Source organism: Emys orbicularis, chromosome 3 (genome assembly GCF_028017835.1).
Source record: "Emys orbicularis isolate rEmyOrb1 chromosome 3, rEmyOrb1.hap1, whole genome shotgun sequence".
Taxonomy (NCBI): Eukaryota; Metazoa; Chordata; order Testudines; family Emydidae; genus Emys; species Emys orbicularis.
Genome location: NC_088685.1, coordinates 154532604 through 154554972, shown reverse-complemented (window position 1 = coordinate 154554972; position 22369 = coordinate 154532604). Strand labels below are relative to the sequence as shown.

Sequence of the window (22369 nt, the reverse complement as noted above, 5' to 3'; positions counted from 1 at the left end):
AATCCTGGGCAACTAATTTTCTCTGTGCTTTACACAGCTGTATAAGATCTGCTGTTCCTGAATGTAATTGTTGAAAATGATTAGCAGATGATCTTTATTTTTGACTGTTAAATTTCTACCAGACAGAACCAATAATTATTAAAATAAAGTTGTCTTCCAAAGCCACCTCTACACTCTTCTGTACATTGATTGTTAATTTGAGGGGAAACCACAGATCAGAAAGCTTCCATTTTCCCATTCCTGAAATCTAAAACATTTATGTTAAAAGGGATTGTCTGGCAAGACAGTTTTCCTGCTAATCAGCTCTGTTTAAGAGTCCAAATGACCATGCTGATTTTTTTCATGTGAGTTTGACAGTGGCGGGGTGGGTATGCAATCCGGAGCAATGATGGGGGTGTTGCAAGAGGGACAGAGGTCCTTAGGTTGCAGAACTACCCAACAATAAGGGTGTGGCATTGTTTTTCTTGCACTGAGCTGTGAGTGTCATGGAGGCTTGCTGCACCTAACTCAAGTACATTGAAGCTCTGCAAAAAAAAAAAAAAGAGTGCATCTAGCATCCAGTTCAGGTTGCACATTAGATTTAGTGCCGGTGATGGGAAGAAAATGATATAAAATCCCACTTGTAAAACTAACTGCTGCTTCAAGGCAGACATGAAAGAGCAATCATTTCAGGCCACTATCATACAAAATATCCCTTTGTACCCCCTTCTGCTCACTTGGGCTGAACAGATGTGTAGATTGCACTGAGTCTCTCCATTTTAACTTCTCTATTTGAAAAAGGTGGTGCATTTCTGCATGCTTTGCCATTCAGACGTTCCTTCTGGGGCTATTTTTTCAAGGCAAATTATTAAATTAGCAGCAGATGTGCTATTAATGTTGGTTAAAACTAAGGGCAATATTTTGGAGTATACTTTTAGTGAAAATTTTATTTTTTATTTGTTGTCCCGGTTAGGGGGACCAGACAGGAAGTGTGCAAAATCGGGGGGGAAGGGGGGCAATAGGCACCTATATAAGACAAAGCCCGAAATATCAGGACTGTGCCTATAAAATCAGGATATTTGGTCACCCTAGTCACGGTTGTTTATCACTGAGAGATAGATACTGTTACCTTCTCTCATGCTGAATAGTGCCTCAGTCTGCAGGCAGTAATCATGGAATAAGGCATACTAGCATGATTAGGGGTATCAGAATAAGGGCCAGATAATTTTAATTCAAAGGTTTTCCATACAAGCTGGGCTGGGTTCAAATACACTTAATTCAGCTTGTCTCAAGATCTGTTCAGACTTAAGTTTCACTGATATCCATCTCCCTTACATTTAAATCAAAGTAACTAACAAAGCATGCAGCCATGATATTTTGCATGTGGATATATAACAGGTGATGTTAACCCAGTAGCATGGGTGTACTGGAAGACTGCTGTGCAGCAGAACTTCCATACTTCAGTGTATGGTGTTTGGAGCAGGCATTCCAGAAGGCTCCACATCTTCTATATGTAATAGAGTTGGGCTTCATGCTAGCTCTGTATGACCCACGAAGGAGGAGGAATTGAGGATGGGCCAGAGAAAAGACACAAGTGAAGAGTATCAAGTGGCTACAAACCTCCCCATAGGGAATGTATATGGCTTGTAGCCCCTGTTTCTACCTAGAGGTTGGATTAGTAGCGATGTAGAGGCTGCTTAGCTAATCTTTGCCTTTCCCATAGTGTGGGTGCTAGATTCCATCCCCTCCACTTCACCTCCATTCCCTGGACAGTTCTCATGCACTTCCCGGGGAATCTCACCCTGTCTTCATCAGTATTTATTGACCCATAAGTAAACATAAGATAATTCTGTCAGCTTGAATCACCTTAAAACTTTGAATATGTATGTAAATAGGTGATACCAAGCTCAGTAACTGCTTATAGGGAGCTGTGGGCCAGTTAGCACTGAGAGCTAATGAGTAATAGCCGGGCACATTTGCACTATAGAAAGTGAGATAGCTGGTCTCGTAAATGAGACTTTTCCATAGTGGTTATAAAGAAAAGCTTTGGAGGCTAAATTCGTATTGATCCCTCTGATGGACAGACAGGGGACCACGGTTATTGTATTCAGATACAGGTGTGATTGGAGGCTACGCATATGGGCAAATAGTGTGTGGCAAGTAGTGTAGTAAGTCTCAATCCCCTTGTGTTCCTGCTTTCTTATTCATAAAAGCATAGGACATACACAAAAAAGGGGGACAAAGTGTTAGAGCAAAGGCAGAGAATGGGCATGGCTGCAGAAACAAGGCATCACCCTATCATGCATAGTTTTCTGTTGTTTTGTGTCCTCCTCTCTTTTCCTTGGGAGAGAAGAACAGGGGGGAGGGATAGCTCAGTGGTTTGAGCATTGGCCTGCTAAACCCAGGGTTGTGAGTTCAGTCCTTGAGGGGGCCACTTAAGGATCTGGGGCAAAATCAGTACTTGGTCCTGCTAGTGAAGGCAGGGGAGGGAGCTGGACTCAATGACCTTTCAAGGTCCCTTCCAGTTCTAGGAGATAGGATATCTCCATATATTATATTATATACTCAACAGTGCAACTGTGCTGTGCAGGATTCAGCCCATTTCTGTGTGTTCAGTATCTGACCTGTCACTGAAGGAAGTTAACGTTTATGCACAGTTAAACAAAGCCCAAAGTCTCTCTCCACATGTGAACTGAAAATATTCAGTGTGTGGTCTTTGGGCTAAAATGTGATATAATGTGCTCTGTGGCATTGCATAGTGATGGTAACTGGAAACCGGGAATGAAAGAGGAACACAGAAAAATGTGCAATTTGCTTTATGAAAATACCAATGTTTTCACTTGCCATTGTTTGCCATGCTTAGATTTTTTTTTACACTCTGGTTTTATTTAAGGAAGCATTAAAGTTATTTTGAAAAATAAGAATTCAGGTTTGAAGACGCCCAAGTGAAGTGAATCAGTGAAATCTGTCAGTAAAAAATTTGCCTGCTCCCAAAAATGCCTTTTCTCTTAGTGGAAGCTGGAGTCTGGTTGTGTTTGTGACTGTTGATTGCTAAAGGACTTGTATGCTGGCTTGCTGTAATATTTGTCTGCAACAGTAATAAAGCAAAGGTGAACTATCTTCTGCTGCCACTGAGCCAGTTCTGACTTATTTTGTGGGCAGGATCAGGAGGAGAAATGTCACTTGGACGTCAGGAGGCTTTTGAAATTTTCAAGAGGGATTATGTCGACAGCGTAACCATCGAGGACAACAAACAGCTTCTTAAACAGAGGTGAGTGAGTGTCACGTTGAGATACAGCCAGGGCTCTAAGGGCTCACAATGACTCTTGTGAACTATGTTTCAAGCTTCAAACTTAAACTTGGGGCAGCAGCAAGCTGTGCCTGCGGGAAAGATTTATTGCCCATCAGGTGCTTGGGGGCATTATATAAGAACCTGAATAGAATAGATTATAAGGAGCGATCTGGCTGGTCACAGAGCATTACTGTTCTTCTCTCACAAGCCCTAGAGAATATATATGGCAGGATGGCGTTGACAGTTTTGAATGATGTAAAGGAAGTTGGAGTCATGTGACTACTACTTTCATTAATATAATTTCCATTGTAGGAAAGAGTTTTATAGGCTGAGGCACTGAATTAAGATACCAAAGGGACTCACAAAACCTGTGTTCTAGTCCTCTACTACTGATTTTCTGTGTGTTGTTGGCCAAGACATTTGAACCTTTCTGTGCCTATCTCTCTCAAATAGAAATAGCAATACTTTCCTACCGCACATATTAATGTTGTAAAGCACTTTGAGCTCTTCAGATGGACGGGACTAGAGAAGAGCAGCATATTGAAAGTAGCAATCCACAGCAAGGAAGACAGTGACAATCCTGGAAATTACAACACATCAGACAATGTCAACTGGCCAACCATGCTATGTCATTTCCACTTCTGCATGTGGCATATATACACAGCACACCCACAGCATTCAGTGACAAACAGGGCATTTGGGAGGTGATCAGAGGTATGAAGGTGGATCTATAATACCTCTCTCACTTTTTATACTCCTGTGTCTCTCTCCCAACTTTTCCTTTTGTCTCCTCCCTTTCCTGGCTTCATCCTTAGAATGGGCTCCCACCCCATGTGCACCAAAGGCCTTATTTTCAGAGGCACTGAGCACCTGACATTCCCATTAACTTCAGAGTATCTCTGAAAATCAGGCCCCAGGTTATCTCCCTCTCCTCTCTGCATTTTATTCTGAAACTCGCTGTTTGTTTGTTTTTTGTTCACCTTCTCTGAACTGCGTAACTTCATTCTTATGTCTACATCTTCCATTCTCTGACACCCAGGTACCAAGATGATGGGAGTGTAAGAAGTAGATAAGTATTTATTTTTCTTTGTAAAGTATACATATTGAACTATCCTGTTTAGAAATGTCTGTATTCTGATGATTAATAGATCAAATGATTCATGAGTAACTTAATGCGATCATTTCTTACATCTCTTCCTTTCAAGAACTGATAAAACAGTTTATAAATAAAGATTTCAGTGGCATTACATCAACATAAAATTGGAGTAGCACAGTGGTGAATCAGGACCATCATTTCTTGGACTTAATGCATGTTTTTATCAATTTCTCTGACCCAAAGCATTGTGAAGGAAAATGCATATTTCCTTTTATATTCTGATTATATAGTAGAGATGGGCCCAAACCACAAAGTTTGTACCAGATTCAAATTTCCCCAAATTTCAAGGGAGTTCAGACCCACACTCTTGAGTACCCCATTTCTAATACATAGCAATTGTCATTATTCACAAGTGCTGTGTGAATCTTGATGCATTTGGAAATCATTTCTCATGCTGTTTGCAGTGGACTTTAGCAAAGGAGATTTGCAACTCAAAGTTTATTATGTTTGTTAAAAACAGATTCATCTCAAGTCTGTAATTTGGAATGCAGCTGCTGAACCACCAGTTGCAAATTGCACAGTAAAGATCTTATGCACAACACATATTTAAAGGTTACCATACCTTTCCCGTATATGCAAGCCTCTCCTGCTAATATTTTTGTGTACAGTAGCATAACCACTTCTGTTATATCATGGCAGCATTTGATTCAATTTACTTATATTTTAATTGCTTTTTTCTTCTCTTTTTTCTCTTGGTTTTTTCCCTCTTTTACCTTATTTTGGGTGAATTTTCTTTTCTTTTTATTTCCATGTTAGTTATATTGTTTGTGTTGGTTGTGAGTTTAACATAAAATTGAAAGCTTGACTGTAATGCTAACAACTATAACAATTCAAATGTCTTGAGCACTGGGAGCCAGCTATATAGATGCTTTCTGTAGATGCCTTTGTATAACTGAAATACAATAAAAATCTTGAATTAAATTTGATTTAAAATAAAAATTGGGGAAAAAAAGGCAGCAGGTGCTCCTTTAAAACAATGTGCATAAGAGAAATATGTATTTTAAACTTTGTAAATAATGCTTTTCATCTGTAAGCCACAAAGCACTTTCCAAAGGTGTGTCAATATTTCTTTCCTCAGTTTTTACAGATGAGGAAACTGAGGTACATTAAGGATTAGTTTCTTGATGAAGGTCATACAATGAATGAGTCGTTGCTCAAGTGAGAAACAGAATGTAGGGTTTCTTCGTCTCAATACACTTTAGCTGCCCCTTTACTTCAGCTGGCCTTGGGGAACACTAAACAAGTGGCCTCAGGAGGTAGAAGGGCCACTCCTGCAGACATGTATGCATCTGGCACAGAACAGTTGCTATTCATTTCTGTCCTCTACAGTGAAAACTGCTGCTGCTGCCCCTGGCACTGCCTAAATGCCTATATTTGTAACCACACAGAGGCAGAGTTCCGGGCCTTTGACTTCCTACACTAGACCTCCAAAAAGCTTAATAATGTCTGTGCCTGCCAAGGCATTGAGGAGAGGAGAGGAGAGGCTTCTCTTAGCATCCATTCCCTGAAGTGAAGAATAATCTTAAATCTCATTTTCCAGTGAAACGTGTGTGAAAACTTGTCCCAGTAGAGCCACTACAATCTAGCTTCCCATGCTGCACCAGACATTCTAAACCCAGCCCCAGCGTATGTTTCCAATTACAAGATCTCATTGTAACATAGAGGTATAATATAAAGCTGGTCTGAAGGCTTGTCCACAGGGTGCATTAATGTGTGCCACAGAGGTGTAAATTCTAGTGCACACTAGTGTGCCGTGCACTGTCTGGCCTGTATGGACCCTGCTGGTGGTCCCATTTGAAACGCACCATGTAGACAAGCTCTCAGTTTCTTTGTTCTCCTACCCCAGATTTTCCACTTATTTTCCTCTTTACGTCTCAACTGTCCAACCTGCCAGCTTAGGCCATTTTTGCCTTTTCTCCTCTACTCACAAGCTTTTGTTAATATGCTTTGATACCACAGTGTCAAATTCACTCCTGGTTTAACTGTTGTGGTCAGTAGTTACCAAGGGATGAATTTGGCCCATGGTGATTGAGTCTGCAATAATCCTTAATGGAATCAAGCTGTGCCACCTAATAGTCTGTAATAAATGAGTGCTAAACTGATGTTGGTTCTCCCATTTGATGGCCTCTAAGAAAGTCAGCTTTTATGCTGACTGAATAAACAGAGACTTATATTTCAAAAAAATTTATTTTGGATATGTCATATTTGCATTTTAAGGATGAAATCTTTGCACCATTGAAGTCAGTGGCCAAACTCCCATTCATTTCAATGGGACAAGGATTTCACCCTATGAGTTTTACTTATGATGGCAACTAAAATCTCAGCAACAACAGTCTTCTTGAGGGAACTGTATACTCACTCAGGCTACATGTGAATTTCCTATGGACTGCACGAATACAGTTGCTTAACTGACCAGTAAGCATTAATGTTCACATACTGATGATCAGTCTCCCTTGAGAGCACCCTTATGCTAGATTTCTTCTTGGAAAAGAATCAGAAACTACACCTTTTCCCATAATTCAATGAGCAGGTTGAACCCGGAAGTGTTTGTTTTGTTTTTACTCAATCATAGGCATTTTACCTGAGTACTGACCAAGAAACAGTGAGTAAGGAACCTCAGGATTTGGCCCAAGGGTTGGGAGGAGAAAGAGGCCATTTGGAGGTTTCTCTTTAGATCTCTGCCCAGACTGCAGGATATCCCTTTGGTTGTATTAAGTCAATACTCATGGAAATACAGTAGCTTATAAAAACAAAAGATGGCAAATGAATGTTTCTAAGGCTTCTCCCTACTCGTGTCAGAAATAGCAAGTGTTAAGGAACCTTTTTGTAGAGGCTACTTATCCATGCTGAATTCAGCTTTAACAGTAAGTGAGCATGAGCAAATGTGGATGTGGTGGTCCAAAATACCTAGTCTGAGGGGAAAACTGACTAATTAAGATGGGGCAGTTACCCAAACCACATCTCCCTAGTGGGAAAGCAATATTTCTTAACTCTACACCACTGCTGTTTGAGCTAGACAGAAATACAACTTGTGGGTTTCCCCAGCAGGTTCTGCTAGAGCATGGCTCATCCAGATCAGCGGAAGGCTCCGTTAACAGTCAAGTACAGTAGTTTTGCCTCCAAACCCTGCAAGGAATGACTATACACATCTAAGTAACCATTCCAAATTTCGCAACAACGCTACTGCCCCACCACAATCTTGATACAGCAAATCACCCCTCTGGTATTTATTTCCTTCTTCGATTATTACAATGGAGTTTTCCTGTAATATACCTCAAATCCCTCAGGACTTTTTCAACTGTTGCCATAGTATATAGAGTTAATTTCCTTTACCATTAAACTAGAATAAATTTGGTGTTACAGAGTGTATTTTGTATACCATGTACCCTAAATAGCTTTACAAATTACCGAGTTAGATACTGGCAGGCTAGTGATTCTGTCAGCTGATGCAGTAATAGCACAAACAGCCTGGGATACTGCAACCTGTTTAACAGAAAGGGCAAAGGAAGCAGGAGGAGGAAAATTCTAGCAGCCTCCTAGGGAAGATGGAGAAATTTAGTCCACTTACTGGATCCTATCTTTTGGCTGTTCTTTTTGGAAGGTGCTCAGATATCATGGTGATGGGCACCTTGTAAGAATGTAGATGAAGCAAGTTTGCTGAGAGTGCTAATTGTTAGTATTTTGGGAAAGGAATACTGCCTTACATCACATTTCCAGCTGAACAGAAACCACTGCAGATTGCAGAAACCAATCACTGCAGATTATTTTGAATAATACATGAGGATGTGATCCTTAGAGGATAACAAGGAAGTTTTCAAGTTAGTTAATTTAGAAACATTGTTAGTGTTATTAGTTAAGCATTGCAGTCATCTTTTATGAAATAAGAAATAAGGAAATTGTTTGTGTCACCATAGTAATTACCTAGAGGGCCTAGTCGTGAACCAGAAACCCATTGTGCTAAGCATTGCAAACAGAGAACAAAAAGATATCCCCTGCCTCAATGAGCTTATAGCCTCACGTGTCACTCCAACCGGCAACTAATTTTACCATTGGTTACATGACGTAAACTACTACCATTGTACATTTATGCAGAGAAGACAGCATGGTGTAGATGCTTGAGCAAAGAGCTAGGAACTTATTAATTGCACTATACTCGTTGCGTGGCTTAGAGCAAGTCACGTAACTGCTCTGTGCCTCATTTTCCCCACCTTTAAAATTGGGATGCCAATACCTTCCTCCAAAGGGTGTTATAGGGTTTGTTTAGTTAATGTTTGTACAGTGCTTTGGAAATGTACAGCACTAAAAGTATCAGGGGGTAGCCGTGTTAGTCTGGATCTGTAAAAAGCAACAGAGAGTCATGCGTCTGACGAAGTGGGCATTCACCCACGAAAGCTTATGCTCCAATACATCTGTTAGTCTTAAAGGTGCCACATGACTCTCTCTAGCACTAAAAGTGTTATTCGTTGTATTATGATCTCACATCCAGAAGAGCCCAAAATAGTTGTACATATGTTACACACGCAGGAATCACTCACCTGCCATTGAAATGCAGTCATCTTCATGATAGAATAAAGTGGCAATTTAAGCAGACACAGAAACACCACACAACAGTTTAGGACTTAAGGTTAAAAACAATTGAAACTTGCAGTAGGAATGTTATTACTAGAACTAGAACTTGGCCAGGCCACCAGGGTTAACATCCCTACTCTTGCAAAAAGTTCCCTGGGATCTTTAATTATCACAAGTGGTCAAAGCCTCAGTTTTCTTTTTCAACACTCCCTAGAAACATGAGGGTTAATTAGCTCAGTACAAAAACAGAGGGAAAAGCCATTTACTGAATCACCAACACCACTTCCTGCAGCTGGCTGGGTTGTACTTGGTCTCCCATCCAAGTATTGACCAAGGTCAATTTTTCCGTCAAACCACTATCACAAGATGGTAAGACTCTAAGACCTCAATCTGTGCCAGTATAAGGAGGGTACAAATGTGCAGTATTAAGTAAAAGGAAAATGATGTATTACTGGAACAGTGCAAAAGAAAATTAAGGACAAAAATGTGCTTGAAAGAAAAGGTATTTAATTTATGGGTGTTTATCAGTTATAATCCTCTACAGAGTATGAAATAAACTGAGGGAAATGTCACATATTTAAAACCTCTTTTCCAGCTATGCATAGCGCTCGTTGAATGCTACAAAACTAATGTTTCCATACATTGATTTGAATTTTGAAGTCATTGATTCAGTTCCACCATGTTCAGGCCCCTTTTCATTTGCTGTTTGAAAGCTTTCATATGGATGGGTTTCAGTTCAACAAATGTTTGGAATATGGCTGGGTTTTTGTTTGAATACCTGCATTTGCATGCAAAGAAGGGTATCTGTGGACAAACGAGTATTAATAATTTCCACTATTCATCATTCCTTATTCTCCTGTCTAAAATTTTGTTAAGGAGCCTTACTATGTGACTTGGGTGACCGGTTACACATCACAAATAATGAATAGTGATGTGAGCAGTTTGCATACAGCTCAGAAGCTGAAAAATTTTCATCCAAACTATTCAGTGAATCTTTACAAATAAAACTTGGAATTTCTGTTCCCTAAGATATTCTGACATTTTGGGTTGGTTTATTTTTAATTATTCTGAATTGAAATGAAAAGCTACAATTTCAAAACTTCTCATGAAACAAACAAGCCACAAAATTTCAGTTTGGGACCATCAAATCATTTAGTTTTGGTAAGGTAAAAAGCATGTTGTTTCAATAGGTAAAAACAGTTCAGTTTGACGTTGTTCCAGTTGATCTTGTTTTGACTTTTATGTTATATTACTATATTAAATATTGCAGGTAATATTAAAAGTAATATTTTCATATAATATAAAAGTCAAAACAAAATTAAATGAAACTTTTTGACACTATCCAAACAAAACAAGAAAGTCATAATGATTAATTTAGACTTTTTTCAGTCAAAAATTTTGTCAAAACTGACACATTCAAGTTGAACAAAATTGCCTTTTACAATGGAAATCTATTCCGTCTAAAAAAATGTGACCAACGCTACTTACAGATAACAAGTCATTCACAATAATGAGTTTGCAGATAATTTGCAAAGAGAAATACAGTCTTGATTTGTTAGAAAAATTATTCTCAACAAATAGCTCTAGCTGTAGTTTTGAGTAACTCCACCTGTTACTCTGTTTCTGTCATTAGGTTTGCTGAAGCAAAATCCCTAGGAGAAAAAGTAAATGAAGTAAGAAATAAAATAAGTAAGTAGATTTGTTTTAATTTCCTTATCTATCTAAATAATTGTCGGTTTTAACATACATTCATAACATACCAGGAACATGTAACCAGAGTCTGTTTTCTGATGAAAATTAACCAACCCATTACTAATAAAAGTCTCTTCAAGACTAGTTCCCAGCTGATGACAGGAGATGTGGTCATTTTAAGTATAAACTTTGATTGTTAGAAATTCCATAATGTGAAAGCCAAATATATTCTTCATTTGGGGCTTTAGGTAATAGCTGTCACTTATCTGAAGTGGAACGCAGCCCTGTTGAAAGGTGTTTAGCATTTGCAATCCAGAATCTGATGCGGAAAATATCCAAATACTGTGTGGTTTAGAAAGATTGTAAACTGTGTGGGTCAGGAATTGCACTTACCTGTGTGTTTGTAAAGAACCTAGCACAACAGGGTCCCAGTACTGTTTGGGCCTTTGTGCACCACCCTTATACATTTAATAAGTAGGAATGTGAGACTCCTATGGGAAGGGTGAGTGTTTAAACAAACAAAAAAATTAGAAGATCTCAGGGTTTCAAGAGAAATCTCTCTGCACCAGGAGGAAAACACCTTTTTATCTCGCTCTTTTCAGAAGAAACAACACTGTAGGATTTTAATATTCCTGGGGGCCAAATGCTTTCTCTAGTTCTTAGCCCAAACAGCCAAGCTCTATGCTGGGGAAATCTTCACTGGTCCTGAGAGAAAGAATCCTTTTCCACAGACCGGCAATATAATCACTAAGAGCATTACCATAGCTGTAAGCTTCGGAGCTTTGGTAGAACCCCCACTTGCAGATTAAGACCACTTTACTTCTGAATGGCAGCATCCACACTGGAGCTTGGGTGCTTTAAATTCACACCTTTAGTTCATTCAGCTTAAATTTCCTGAGTATTCCCATGTAGCACATGCCCATAGAGTATCCTGCTAGGCAGTATGTACCAGCAAAATGCTGTTTTACAAACCCAAAATGAGAGCCACACTCTTTGAGTGGCTATGTTTAATTTGTTTTAGTGGATCCCAGCAAAATCTAGAGGAAAGCGTTGGCTTTGATTGCAGTATTGTTTGCTTTTCCTTTTCCCAAAAGAGAGTCAGAACTGTTGACAAAAACACTGGAACAGAATTGTGATTTTGCAGCATTTACAAACATTTGTTGTTAAATAGTTTTTCTCATCAAACCCTGTATTGAGATAATCAAAATTGGTTTTATTTACTGTTTCAATATTAACACTGAAGAATGTCACCATCACTTAAGCATAGAAGTGAATGGATCAGTAGCAGAAAATAGCCAGCCCTTCGATCACTGGCTGCCACTATGCACAGATCAGTAGAGCTGTGCTGAACTTCAAGATACATACCTGCCATCCACAGGTAATTCTGATAATAACCATCCATAAAGATGCCAAAAGGCTCCTTTCAAAAATCAGAACAGAAAACCCTTTTCCCTCTACCTGTTTCTAAGGAAACCCTTTAGAAGACTTTACTTATTTGTTTGTTATTGTTTGCTTTAAATTTCCTGTGACACAACATACAGATTGCGGATTTTTTTCATTAAAAAAAACTTTTTCTAAAAGCTTTAATTTTTTCTAAAGCAAGGTCACTGCCATTACTAAAAAGTACAGTCATCTAAACAAACTTAGTTGCCTAAAGTTTGATTACTGTGAAAATGTTGCTGTTCTAGTGGTTAGAGTGGATGACTAGGATGAAGGAGCTGTATGTTTCTCTTCCTGATTCTACTGCAGTCTCACTGTGCTACCTTGGTTAAGATATTTAACTTCTCACCTCAATTTCCCCATCTGTAAAATGGGAATAATATCCATCTTTGTAGAGTGTTTTGAGATCCTTGAATGAAAGTCCAAGATAGTATTATTATTATTATTGTTACTGTTGTTGTTATTGTTTTTATTATTATTATTAGTCTAGAATCTGCTTCCAATCCATTGTAAATGCAGTTTTCTCTAAGATACAACCAACTTTTCCTAAAAACTCACTCTGGGCTGAAACTTGGAATTCAAGTCCTCACCTTAGGTGTGTTTTTTGTGGTTTGTTTTTTTTAATAGTATCAATTTGTACTAACTTTAGTTTCAATTGATCTGGTATTTTTCAAGTGATAGGCAGACAAACTCTCATTTTGTGGTTATAAATGTTTTTCATGTATTGTATAGGCTTTTAGGAACCAATCCTATAAAAGGATCTGTGTGAGTGTACACAGCTGAACTCCACGCTGATGGGAGCGTCCACCTTCATGGATCACTTCAAAATCTCAGGGTCACAGGCTGTAACATAGGCTACTTTGTTAATAGTTTTAAAATATTAATAAAATGCCAGAGGATTAAGAAAGAGATCATAGTGCAAAACCACTTTCCCAGAAGGATTTTTTTTTTTAAATAACTACATGCTGGGCATATGAAATCTAGTACTGTGGTATTATAATGTAGGTTGTATTGAGCTATTCCTTCGGCCCATCAGGGCCTTTTCAGATCACCTCTATTAATAAACCTGCCTATTAGCACCTCTCAGACAATTATTAAATCCCTAGGGTCAAGAAAGTTTCTGTAGCTAAACCAAAGTAATTAGGCCAGTTTACATAGTTAAGCAGTCTGAAACAATTTTCCAGTTAAGCCTGGCTCATTCATAGTTTGCGTATTCAGACAAAGCAACATTAATGATGCCACATAAGGTTACTAACCTGCCAATATTATACTGAAAAACCTGATAGGGGCAATAATAGTCATCTGGGCCTGCAGCTAGGTCTTTAATTCACTTTTATTGTTGTTTTGGTTTCCTTAAAACATTCCTGGCTGAGTTGATGTACAAAATCAAGAACAGATCCCATCAATATCAGTTTCTTCTATTTCCAAGTTACACTTAATAATATAAAACTATGCACCACAGAGGTCATTGGGGGAACCTCCTGGTAAGCCACTTGGTGCAATGTAGAACCCATTTCACATGGTCTGATTATATACAGTGCTATTGACAGTAGTTGGCTGTAACCTAAATTTGTATCCTGTGTGTCATAACTACCCTCTCATTCTGACTTTCTTTTGGAAGTATTGCAGTATTTTGCAATAGAAGTTATGCAAAATACTGCAACCACTTCCCAAATACATCAGCATTTTGAAAAACACATAAGGCACTTGGAACTGAGCAAAGAAATTCACAATGTGACTTTTTCTGGTAGGCTTTTGTGGTTGCTGTTGTTGATTTCACAAAAAGATAAAGGAAAAACATCCTAGGAGTCAGTGGGAGTTTAACTACAGAACGACTATAATATCAGTAATAAGATACTGCAGCTAGCATTCCTCTATTTTAATTCCTCTCTGCAGTTGCACCACAGAGAATCAAATCCTGCCACCCTTATTTATACTGAATAGTATCTTACTCTGTGAGTAGTTCCACTGATTGCAGGGTAGTACTCAACATGAGGAAAGGAGGCAGAATCTGTACTATCATGAATAATAATAATAATAATAATAAAACTGTAGGGTATGGTCACATAGTCCAAATCTCTGAGTGCAAGAATCTCTATAAACTTCTAACCTTTTGTTCTCCTACTACTCCATGATCTGCACTGGTTTTGCAATAAGCATCTGGGTGGACTTCAACATGTTGGGTTTTTTAACTCATAAAGCACTAAATGGTTTGGGATCTGGTCACCTGAGAGATTGCCTCTTTGCCTGTGGTATGCTACCACAAATGAGATGAAGAGAGGTATTTGAGCTGGAGCTACTTTAATATAAATGAGAAGGAGCTGCTGGGAGGGTGCAGTCCATGAGGGGTCCTCAGCTTTGGAACCTGCTCCCCACTTGGTCTGCCAGAGCCCAGCATTATTAACCTTCTGTGCATGCTGCAAGGGCCGTTGATTTTTTCCCCTCTCCAAGATTGTCAAGGAGAGGCTGATCTGAGATGGATATAGTTATGTGCAGTTCCTTGTTTATTCTGATTTTTAACTTATGGGTAAGGTGTTCAGGGCACAGGATGGGCACCTATAGTACAGTTTTGGGAGGGAGGGAGTATCCTCCAGGTCAAGTCTTGAAGCCTACTAGAAGGCCTCAAAGGCCATGATACTATCACAATTCCACTCCCCGGGCGATCCTATCCACAGAGAATCCCCACAGCAGGAATTCTCTTTTCCCAGCACACTGAAAAATAGTGCTGCACAACAGTTCTCTCCCACTCTTCTGTGAAAGATTTTGGAGGGGCAGGGCAAGAGGGTCTGCAACTGCACAAACTGCTGGTCAGCATCCCCAATCAAGTGGCAGCAAAGAGGCCGGGAGCACTACTTCAGTGGAATTAGAACAGAGAAGAATTTGGCCCATTGAGGAGACTTTAGAAAATATGCTCTGTACAAGGAAAATTAAGCTGGTCTATTCTTGCTGAGTTTACTGATTAAAAGAGCTGCTCACACGCAAGCATGCAATAGGCACATGTACAGTAGATGCATATATGATTAGTAAAGATTTCCAATGCTTCACTATAAATGTCTGTTTTACTTGGGATGTTTATACCACTATTTGGTCTAATTTTTCCTGAGGAAAAAATTAGACCAAATGGTATTTGAAAGCCCAAAGGGAGGCAGCTGTTCCTTTTAGTCTGTCCAGAAATCAGCTAACGCTATAATTGAAGCTGTTTGAGGAAAGGCAAACTCATGTGGGAGTAATAGCTGTGCAAGCAAACAACAGGCCCTCTAATCATGAAAAAGGCTAGGTGGGTGGATTATGTGCATGTGATGTTGACTGTGCAACCGTACCCCCAGGAATGTTGTGATGTTTCATTGGTCTGCCTTCTCTGAAACGTTATGGTGAGGCTGATTAATGCATGAGATCGTATGATATCCAAGACAATCATACTCTTCGGTGAGGCCAAAGAGCTACTATTAGAAAATGAGATTACAGTGTAATTAATTTTTTCTACATAGCACTTATATCATTTTCACAATACATTGTAACACTGCCAATGATAGAGTAAGGCAGTGAGAGTTGTTGTGAGGGCAGTAGCACAAGGAGAAGTGTGAAGGGCTAACAATAAGAGGAGGCAAAGAATAAAATATTGGTCAAGATTGTCCACTGCCTTACATTTTATGCAGCCTTTTATGTGAGTACCAAGTGGGTGTTAAACACTGTTGCCTCAAAACTCTCCACTCACACCAGTGGCAGGGTTTTATACCCACTTTGCACTGATGTAAATGATGACAGAAGTTGCAAGACAGTGGAAAATCAGAACTATTGCTTAGAAAAAGCTTTATTCAACTAATAGTAAGCTTTAGACCCGCAAAGAAACAACATAGAAGGTTAAGGCTACTATTCCAGTCAGATTACACTCGTTCCTGGGTATTGCAATACATAGGGTATGTCTACACTACGAAATTAGGTCGATTTTGTAGAAGTCGGTTTTTTAGAAATCGATTTTATACAGTCGATTGTGTGTGTCCCTACTAAGCGCATTAAGTCGGCGGAGTGCGTCCACAGTACCAAGGCTAGCGTTGACTTTCGGAGCGTTGCACTGTGGGTAGCTATCCCACAGTTCCCGCAGTCTCCGCCGCCCATTGGAATTCTGGGTTGAGCTCCCAATGCCTGATGGGGCAAAAACATTGTCGTGGGTGGTTTGGGGTACATGTCATCAGGCCCCCCTCCCTCCCTCTGTGAAAGCAACGGCAAACAATCATTTCTCGACTTTTTTCCTGGGTTACCTGTGCAGACGACATACCATGGCAAGCATGGAGCCCGCTCAGCTCACTATCACCGTACGTCTCCTGGGTGCTGCTGGCAGATATGGTACTGCATTGCTACACAGCAGCAGCTCCTTGCCTTCACAGCAGCAGATGGTGTAGTACGACTGCAGCCGTCGTCATCGTCTCCTGGGTGCTCCTGGCCGACCTCGATGAGGTCAGTCAGGGGCGCCTGGACATAAATGGGAGTGACTCCAGGTCATTCTCTTCTTTAAGTTTCGTCTCATGGAGATTCAGTCCTGCCTGGAATATCATGCAAGCTGGAGGCTTCTGCCTCAGGCTGCTCTCCCAGCCGGCAGCACCGCGCGGTCGCACCTACCCCAGCCTACACCTTGCTCCCATGGCTCATGAAGCCTGGACAGTAGTAAGGAGCAGTTCAACTATAGGCTGAGCAAGTGCAGAATGGTGGTAGAATGTGCCTTTGGATATTAAAAAGCTTGCTGGCGCTGTTTGCTGACTAGGCTGTTTGCGATTAGAAGAGCACAGCAAGGCACGCTGTGCATCACAGAGGCTTTGAAAACCAGTTTCATGACTGGCCAGGCTTTGGTGTGACAGTTGTGTGTTTTTCTCCTTGATGCAAACCCACCCCCTTTGTTGATTTTAATTCCCTGTAAGTCAACCCTGTAAGCCATGTCGTCAGTCGCCCCTCCCTCCGTGAGAGCAACAGCAGACAATCGTTTCGCGCCTTTTTTCTGCGCAGACGCCATACCACGGCAAGCATGCAGCCCGCTCAGCTCAGCTGCCGCTGTTGTGTCCTGGGTGCTGCTGGCAGCAGACGGTGCAGTAGAACGACCGCTTCCGCTGCCACTCTGCTCTCCTGCTCTGGCAGCAGACGGTGCAGTAGGGCTGCAAACCATCGTCATCGAACGACCGCTTCCACTGCCACCCTGCTCTCCTGCAGACGCCATACCACAGCAAGCATGGAGCCCGCTAAGATCACTGCGGCAGATATGAGCATTGTAAACACCACACGCATTATCCTGCAGTATATGCAGCATCAGAAACTTCAAAAGCAGGCGAGGAGGTGATGGCAGCACGGTGACAAGAGTGATAAGGACATTGACACAGACTTCTCTCAAAGCACGGGCCCTGGCAATTTGGACATCATGGTGGTAATGGGGCAGGTTCATGCCGTGGAACGCTGATTGTGGGCCCGGGAAACAAGCACAGACTGGTGGGACAGCATAGTGTTGCAGGTCTGGGATGATTCCCAGTGGCTGCGAAACTTTCGCATGCGTAAGGGCACTTTCATGGAACTTTGTGACTTGTTTTCCCCTGCCCTGAAGCGCAAGAATACTGAGATGAGAGCAGCCCTCACAGTTCACAAGCGAGTGGCGATAGCCCTCTGGAAGCTTGCAATGCCAGACAGCCACCAGTCATTTGGGAATCAATTTGGAGTGGGCAAATCTATTGTGGGGGCTGCTGTGATCCAAGTAGCCAACGTGATCACTGACCTGCTGCTATCAAGGGTAGTGACTCTGGGAAATGTGCAGGTCATAGTGGATGGCTTTGCTGCAATGGGATTCCCTAACTGTGGTGGGGCGATAGATGGAACGCATATCCCTATCTTGGGACCGGAGCACGTTGGCAGCCAGTACATAAACAAAAAGGAGTACTTTTCAATGGTTCTGCAAGCACTGGTGGATCACAAGGGACGTTTCACCAACATCAACGTGGGATGGCTGGGAAAGGTACATGACGCTCGCATCTTTAGGAACTCTGGTCTGTGTGAACGGCTGCAGCAAAGGACTTACTTTCCAGACCAGAAAATAACCGTTGGGGATGTTGAAATGCCTATAGTTATCCTTGGGGACCCAGCCTACCCCTTAATGCCATGGCTTATGAAGCCATACGCAGGCAGCCTGGACAGTAGTCAGGAGCTGTTCAAGTATAGGCTGAGCAAGTGCAGAATGGTGGTAGAATGTGCATTTGGACGTTTAAAAGCGTGCTGGCACAGTTTACTGACTCGGTTAGACCTCAGCAAAACCAATATTCCCATCGTTATTACTACTTGCTGTGTGCTCCACAATATCTGTGAGAGTAAGGGGGAGATGTTTATGGCGGGGTGGGAGGTTGAGGCAAATCGCCTGGCCACTGATTACGCACAGCCAGACACCAGGGTGGTTAGAAGAGCACAGCAGGGCACGCTGCGCATCAGAGAAGCTTTGAAAACCAGTTTCATGACTGGTCAGGGGGCTACGATGTGAAAGTTCTGTTTGTTTCTCCTTGATGAAAACCCGCCCCCTTGGTTCACTCTACTTCCCTTAAGCCAACTGCCCTCCCCTTCCCCCTTTGATCACCGCTTGCAGAGGCAATAAAGTCATTGTTGTTTCAAATTCATGCATTTTTTATTAATTCGTCACACAAATGGGGGGATAACTGCCAAGGTAGCCCGGGAGGGGTAGGGGAGGAGGGAAGCACCGGGTGGGGTGGTGGAGGAGGGGAGGAGGGAAGGACAAGGCCACACTGCACTTCAAAACTTATTGAATGCCAGCTTTCTGTTGCTTGGGCAGTCCTCTGGGGTGGAGTGGTTGGGTGCCCGGAGGCCCCCCCACCGCGTTCTTGGGCGTCTGGGTGAGGAGGCTATGGAACTTGGGGAGGAGGGCGGTTGGTTACACATGGGCTGCAGCAGCAGTCTGTGCTCCTGCTGCCCTTCCTGCACCTCAACCATACGCCGGAGCAGATCAGTTTGATCCTCCAGTAGCCTCAGCATTGCTTCCTGCCTCCTCTCATCACGCTGACGCCACCTATCATCTTGATCCCACCACCTCTCCTCTTGCTCCTGCCACCTGTCCTCTCGTGCATCCCTCCTGTCCTCGCATTCATTTTGTACTTTCCTGCACTCTGACATTGTCTGCCTCCACGCATTCTGCTGGGCTCTTTCAGTGTGGGAAGACTGCATGAGCTCAGAGAACATTTAATCGCGAGTGCCATTTTTTCGCCTTCTAATCTTTGCTAGCCTCTGGGGCGGAGATGATAGGGGGAGTATTGACACATTTGCAGCTGCGGGAGGAAAAAAAGGGAGAGTAGTATTTAAAAAGACACATTTTAGAGAACAATGGGTAGACTCTTTCACGTGAACCAAGCTGTTAACATTACATAGCACATGTGCTTTCTTTACAAGGTCGCATTTTGCCTCTTATATTGAGGGCCTGCCGGTTTGATGTGAGAGATCACACACGCAGGGCCGGTGGGCAACAGAATTCGGCTTGCAGGCAGACATGGTAAGTCAGAGTCTTTTGGCTTCTTTAACCTTCATAACATGTGGGAATGGTTTCAAACAGCAGCGCCCTCATTTCCCATACCAAGCACCCATTGGGTTGGCCATTTAAAAGGAGGGGCTGCGGTTTTCGGGTTAACGTGCAGCACAAACCCAACTAAACCCCACACACACACCCAATTCTCTGGGATGATCGCTTCACCCCTCCCCACACTGTGTGGCTAACAGCGGGGATGATTTCTGTTCAGCCACAGGCAAATAGCCCAGCAGGAACGGCCATCTCTGAATGTCCCCTTAATAAAATTCCCCTATTTCAACCAGGTGATCATGAATGATATCACTCTCCTGAGAATAACACAGAGAGATAAAGAACGGATGTTGCTTGAATGCCAGCAAACTCCGGGACCATACGCTGCCATGCTTTGTTATGCAATGATTCCAGACTAAGTGCTACTGGCCTGGTGTGGTAAAGTGTCCCACCATGGAGGATGGAATAAGGCTGCCCTCCCCAGAAACCTTTTGCAAAGGCTTTGGGAGTACATCCAGGAGAGCTTCATTGAGATGGCCCTGGAGGATTTCCGCTCCATCCCCATACACGTTAATGGACTTTTCCAGTAGCTGTACTGGCCGCAAATGCATCCCAAGTCTTCAGAGCAAATTAATCATTAAACACGCTTGCTTTTAAACCATGTATTATATTTACAAAGGTACACTCACCAGAGGTCCCTTCTCCGCCTTCAAGGTCTGGGAGCCCGCCTTGGCTGGGTTGGGAGGGTACTGGCTCCAGGGGATAAACAGTTCCTGGCTGTCGGGGAAAACGGTTTCTCCGCTTGCTTGCTGTGCGCTATCTTCAACCTCCTCCTCATCATCATCTTCCTCGTCCCCAAAATCCACATCCTTGTTGCGTGAGAGTCCATTGACGGAGTCCACGCACAGGGGTGGGGTAGTTGTAGGGGCACCCCCTAGAATGGCATGCAGCTCATCATAGAAGCAGCATGTCTGGGGCTCTGACCCGGAGCGGCCGTTTGCCTCTCTGGTTCTTTGGTAGGCTTGCCTGAGCTCCTTAAGTTTCACGCGGCACTGCTGCGGGTCCAAGTTATAGCCTCTGTCCTTCATGCCCTTGGAGATTTTTTCAAATATTTGGGCATTTCGTCTTTTGGAACGGAGTTCTGATAGCATGGATTCCTCTCCCCATACAGCGATCAGATCCAGTACCTCCCGTTCGGTCCATGCTGGAGCTCTTTTGCGATTCTGGGACTCCATGGTCACCTCTGCTGATGAGATCTGCACAGTCACCTCTGAGCTCGCCACGCTGGCCAAACAGGAAATGAAATTCAAAAGTTTGCGGGGCTTTTCCTGTCTGCCTGGCCAGTGCATCTGAGTTGAGAGTGCTGTCCAGAGCGGTCACAATGGAGCACTCTGGGATAGCTCCCAGAGGCCAATACTGTCGGATTGCGTCCACACTACCCCAACTTCGACCCAGCAAGGTCGATTTCAGCGCTAATCTCCTCGTCGGGGAGGAGTACAGAAATCGATTTTAAGAGGCCTTTAAGTCAACAAAAATGGCTTCGTCGTGTGGATGGGTGCAGGGTTAAATCGATCTAACGCTGCTAAATTTGACCTAAACTCGTAGTGTAGACCAGGGCATAGTCTCATCTGGCAGGAGAACTCCTGCATCCCTTAGCAGATGCAGTACTCTGTCTGAGTTAGGGATGGACTAATACCATAACTCTGAAATTTTATGTTGTTGGTTTTAATGGCTTGAGTTCAAACACTATATTAAGTATATTGTATTTTTATTTTTGGAGCTCCTGTTTCTTAGCCTGGGGTCCATCAGCATTTTCATTTTCTCCCTTCTCCCTGCCACTGCACACACACGCATATGCACACACATAATCTCACTCAAAGAGAAGATGGTGCCTTATAAGTCAAGGACACCTAAAGAATGAATCCCAGGTGTCCTCATCTGCTATTAATATCCTGTTTGGGGATTGCTGAGACTTCAGTCTCTTTTCATCCACCTGGCATATGAAACATCTGAAGAAAATATATATATATTTTTTTTAAATCTCTGGTTAGTAATAGTGTCTCTGAAGGCAACTTAATCAAGAACACAGCAAGTGAATGTGACAAACAAAAAAAGGAAAAACAAGGAAGGAGTTGAGCATAATGAAAATAAGCTTACACAGCTACATGATTGCACAGCTCAGTGGTGTGTGATGGTACCAAATCATCTCCCCTTTTAAAAAACTTAATAAAATCAGCTATTCCTAACTGCCATGTTAACCTAGCCATTATTGTATGGCTGAGTTTTTGTAGATGTCACAAGAGAAGTAAGTCTTTGAAGGGTGATAGAATTGTGGTCTTAAAGTTTTGCTCATGGAAGTTGTGGAAGAAAACATGGAAACTTGTTGGAGAACAGGCAAATATGCCTTTGAGGCTGGCATAGTTATCACAACAGAGGGGTGACACAAAAAACTGTGTTACGATGCATGCTGTGCTTCATGAAGAGAGAATCAGAGTCAAATCCCAGTCCTGTAAGAGTTAATGGGAATCCAGTGCAAAATGCCTAAAGGTCCTATTCTTATCTTGCTGTATTCATGTAACTTTCTTGTGGGAGCATCAAGGTAGAGAAGAACAACAAGGAGTCTGGTGGCACCTTAAAGACTAACAGATTTATTTGGGCATAAGCTTTCGTGGGTAAAAACCTCACTTCTTCGGAC

At 42.1% G+C, this 22369-nt stretch overlaps 1 protein-coding gene across 1 annotated transcript in view; it reads left to right on the top strand.

The window, feature by feature from the left end:
* The window catches only part of KIF6 (kinesin family member 6), a 284172-nt gene that overhangs the window by 189152 nt on the left and 72651 nt on the right, over positions 1-22369 (top strand). Inside the window, exons 14-16 of the mRNA XM_065401377.1 lie at positions 3142-3250; positions 4311-4337; positions 10627-10685. Coding sequence (XP_065257449.1) covers positions 3142-3250; positions 4311-4337; positions 10627-10685 — 195 coding nt within the window. The remainder of the gene's footprint in view (positions 1-3141; positions 3251-4310; positions 4338-10626; positions 10686-22369) is intronic.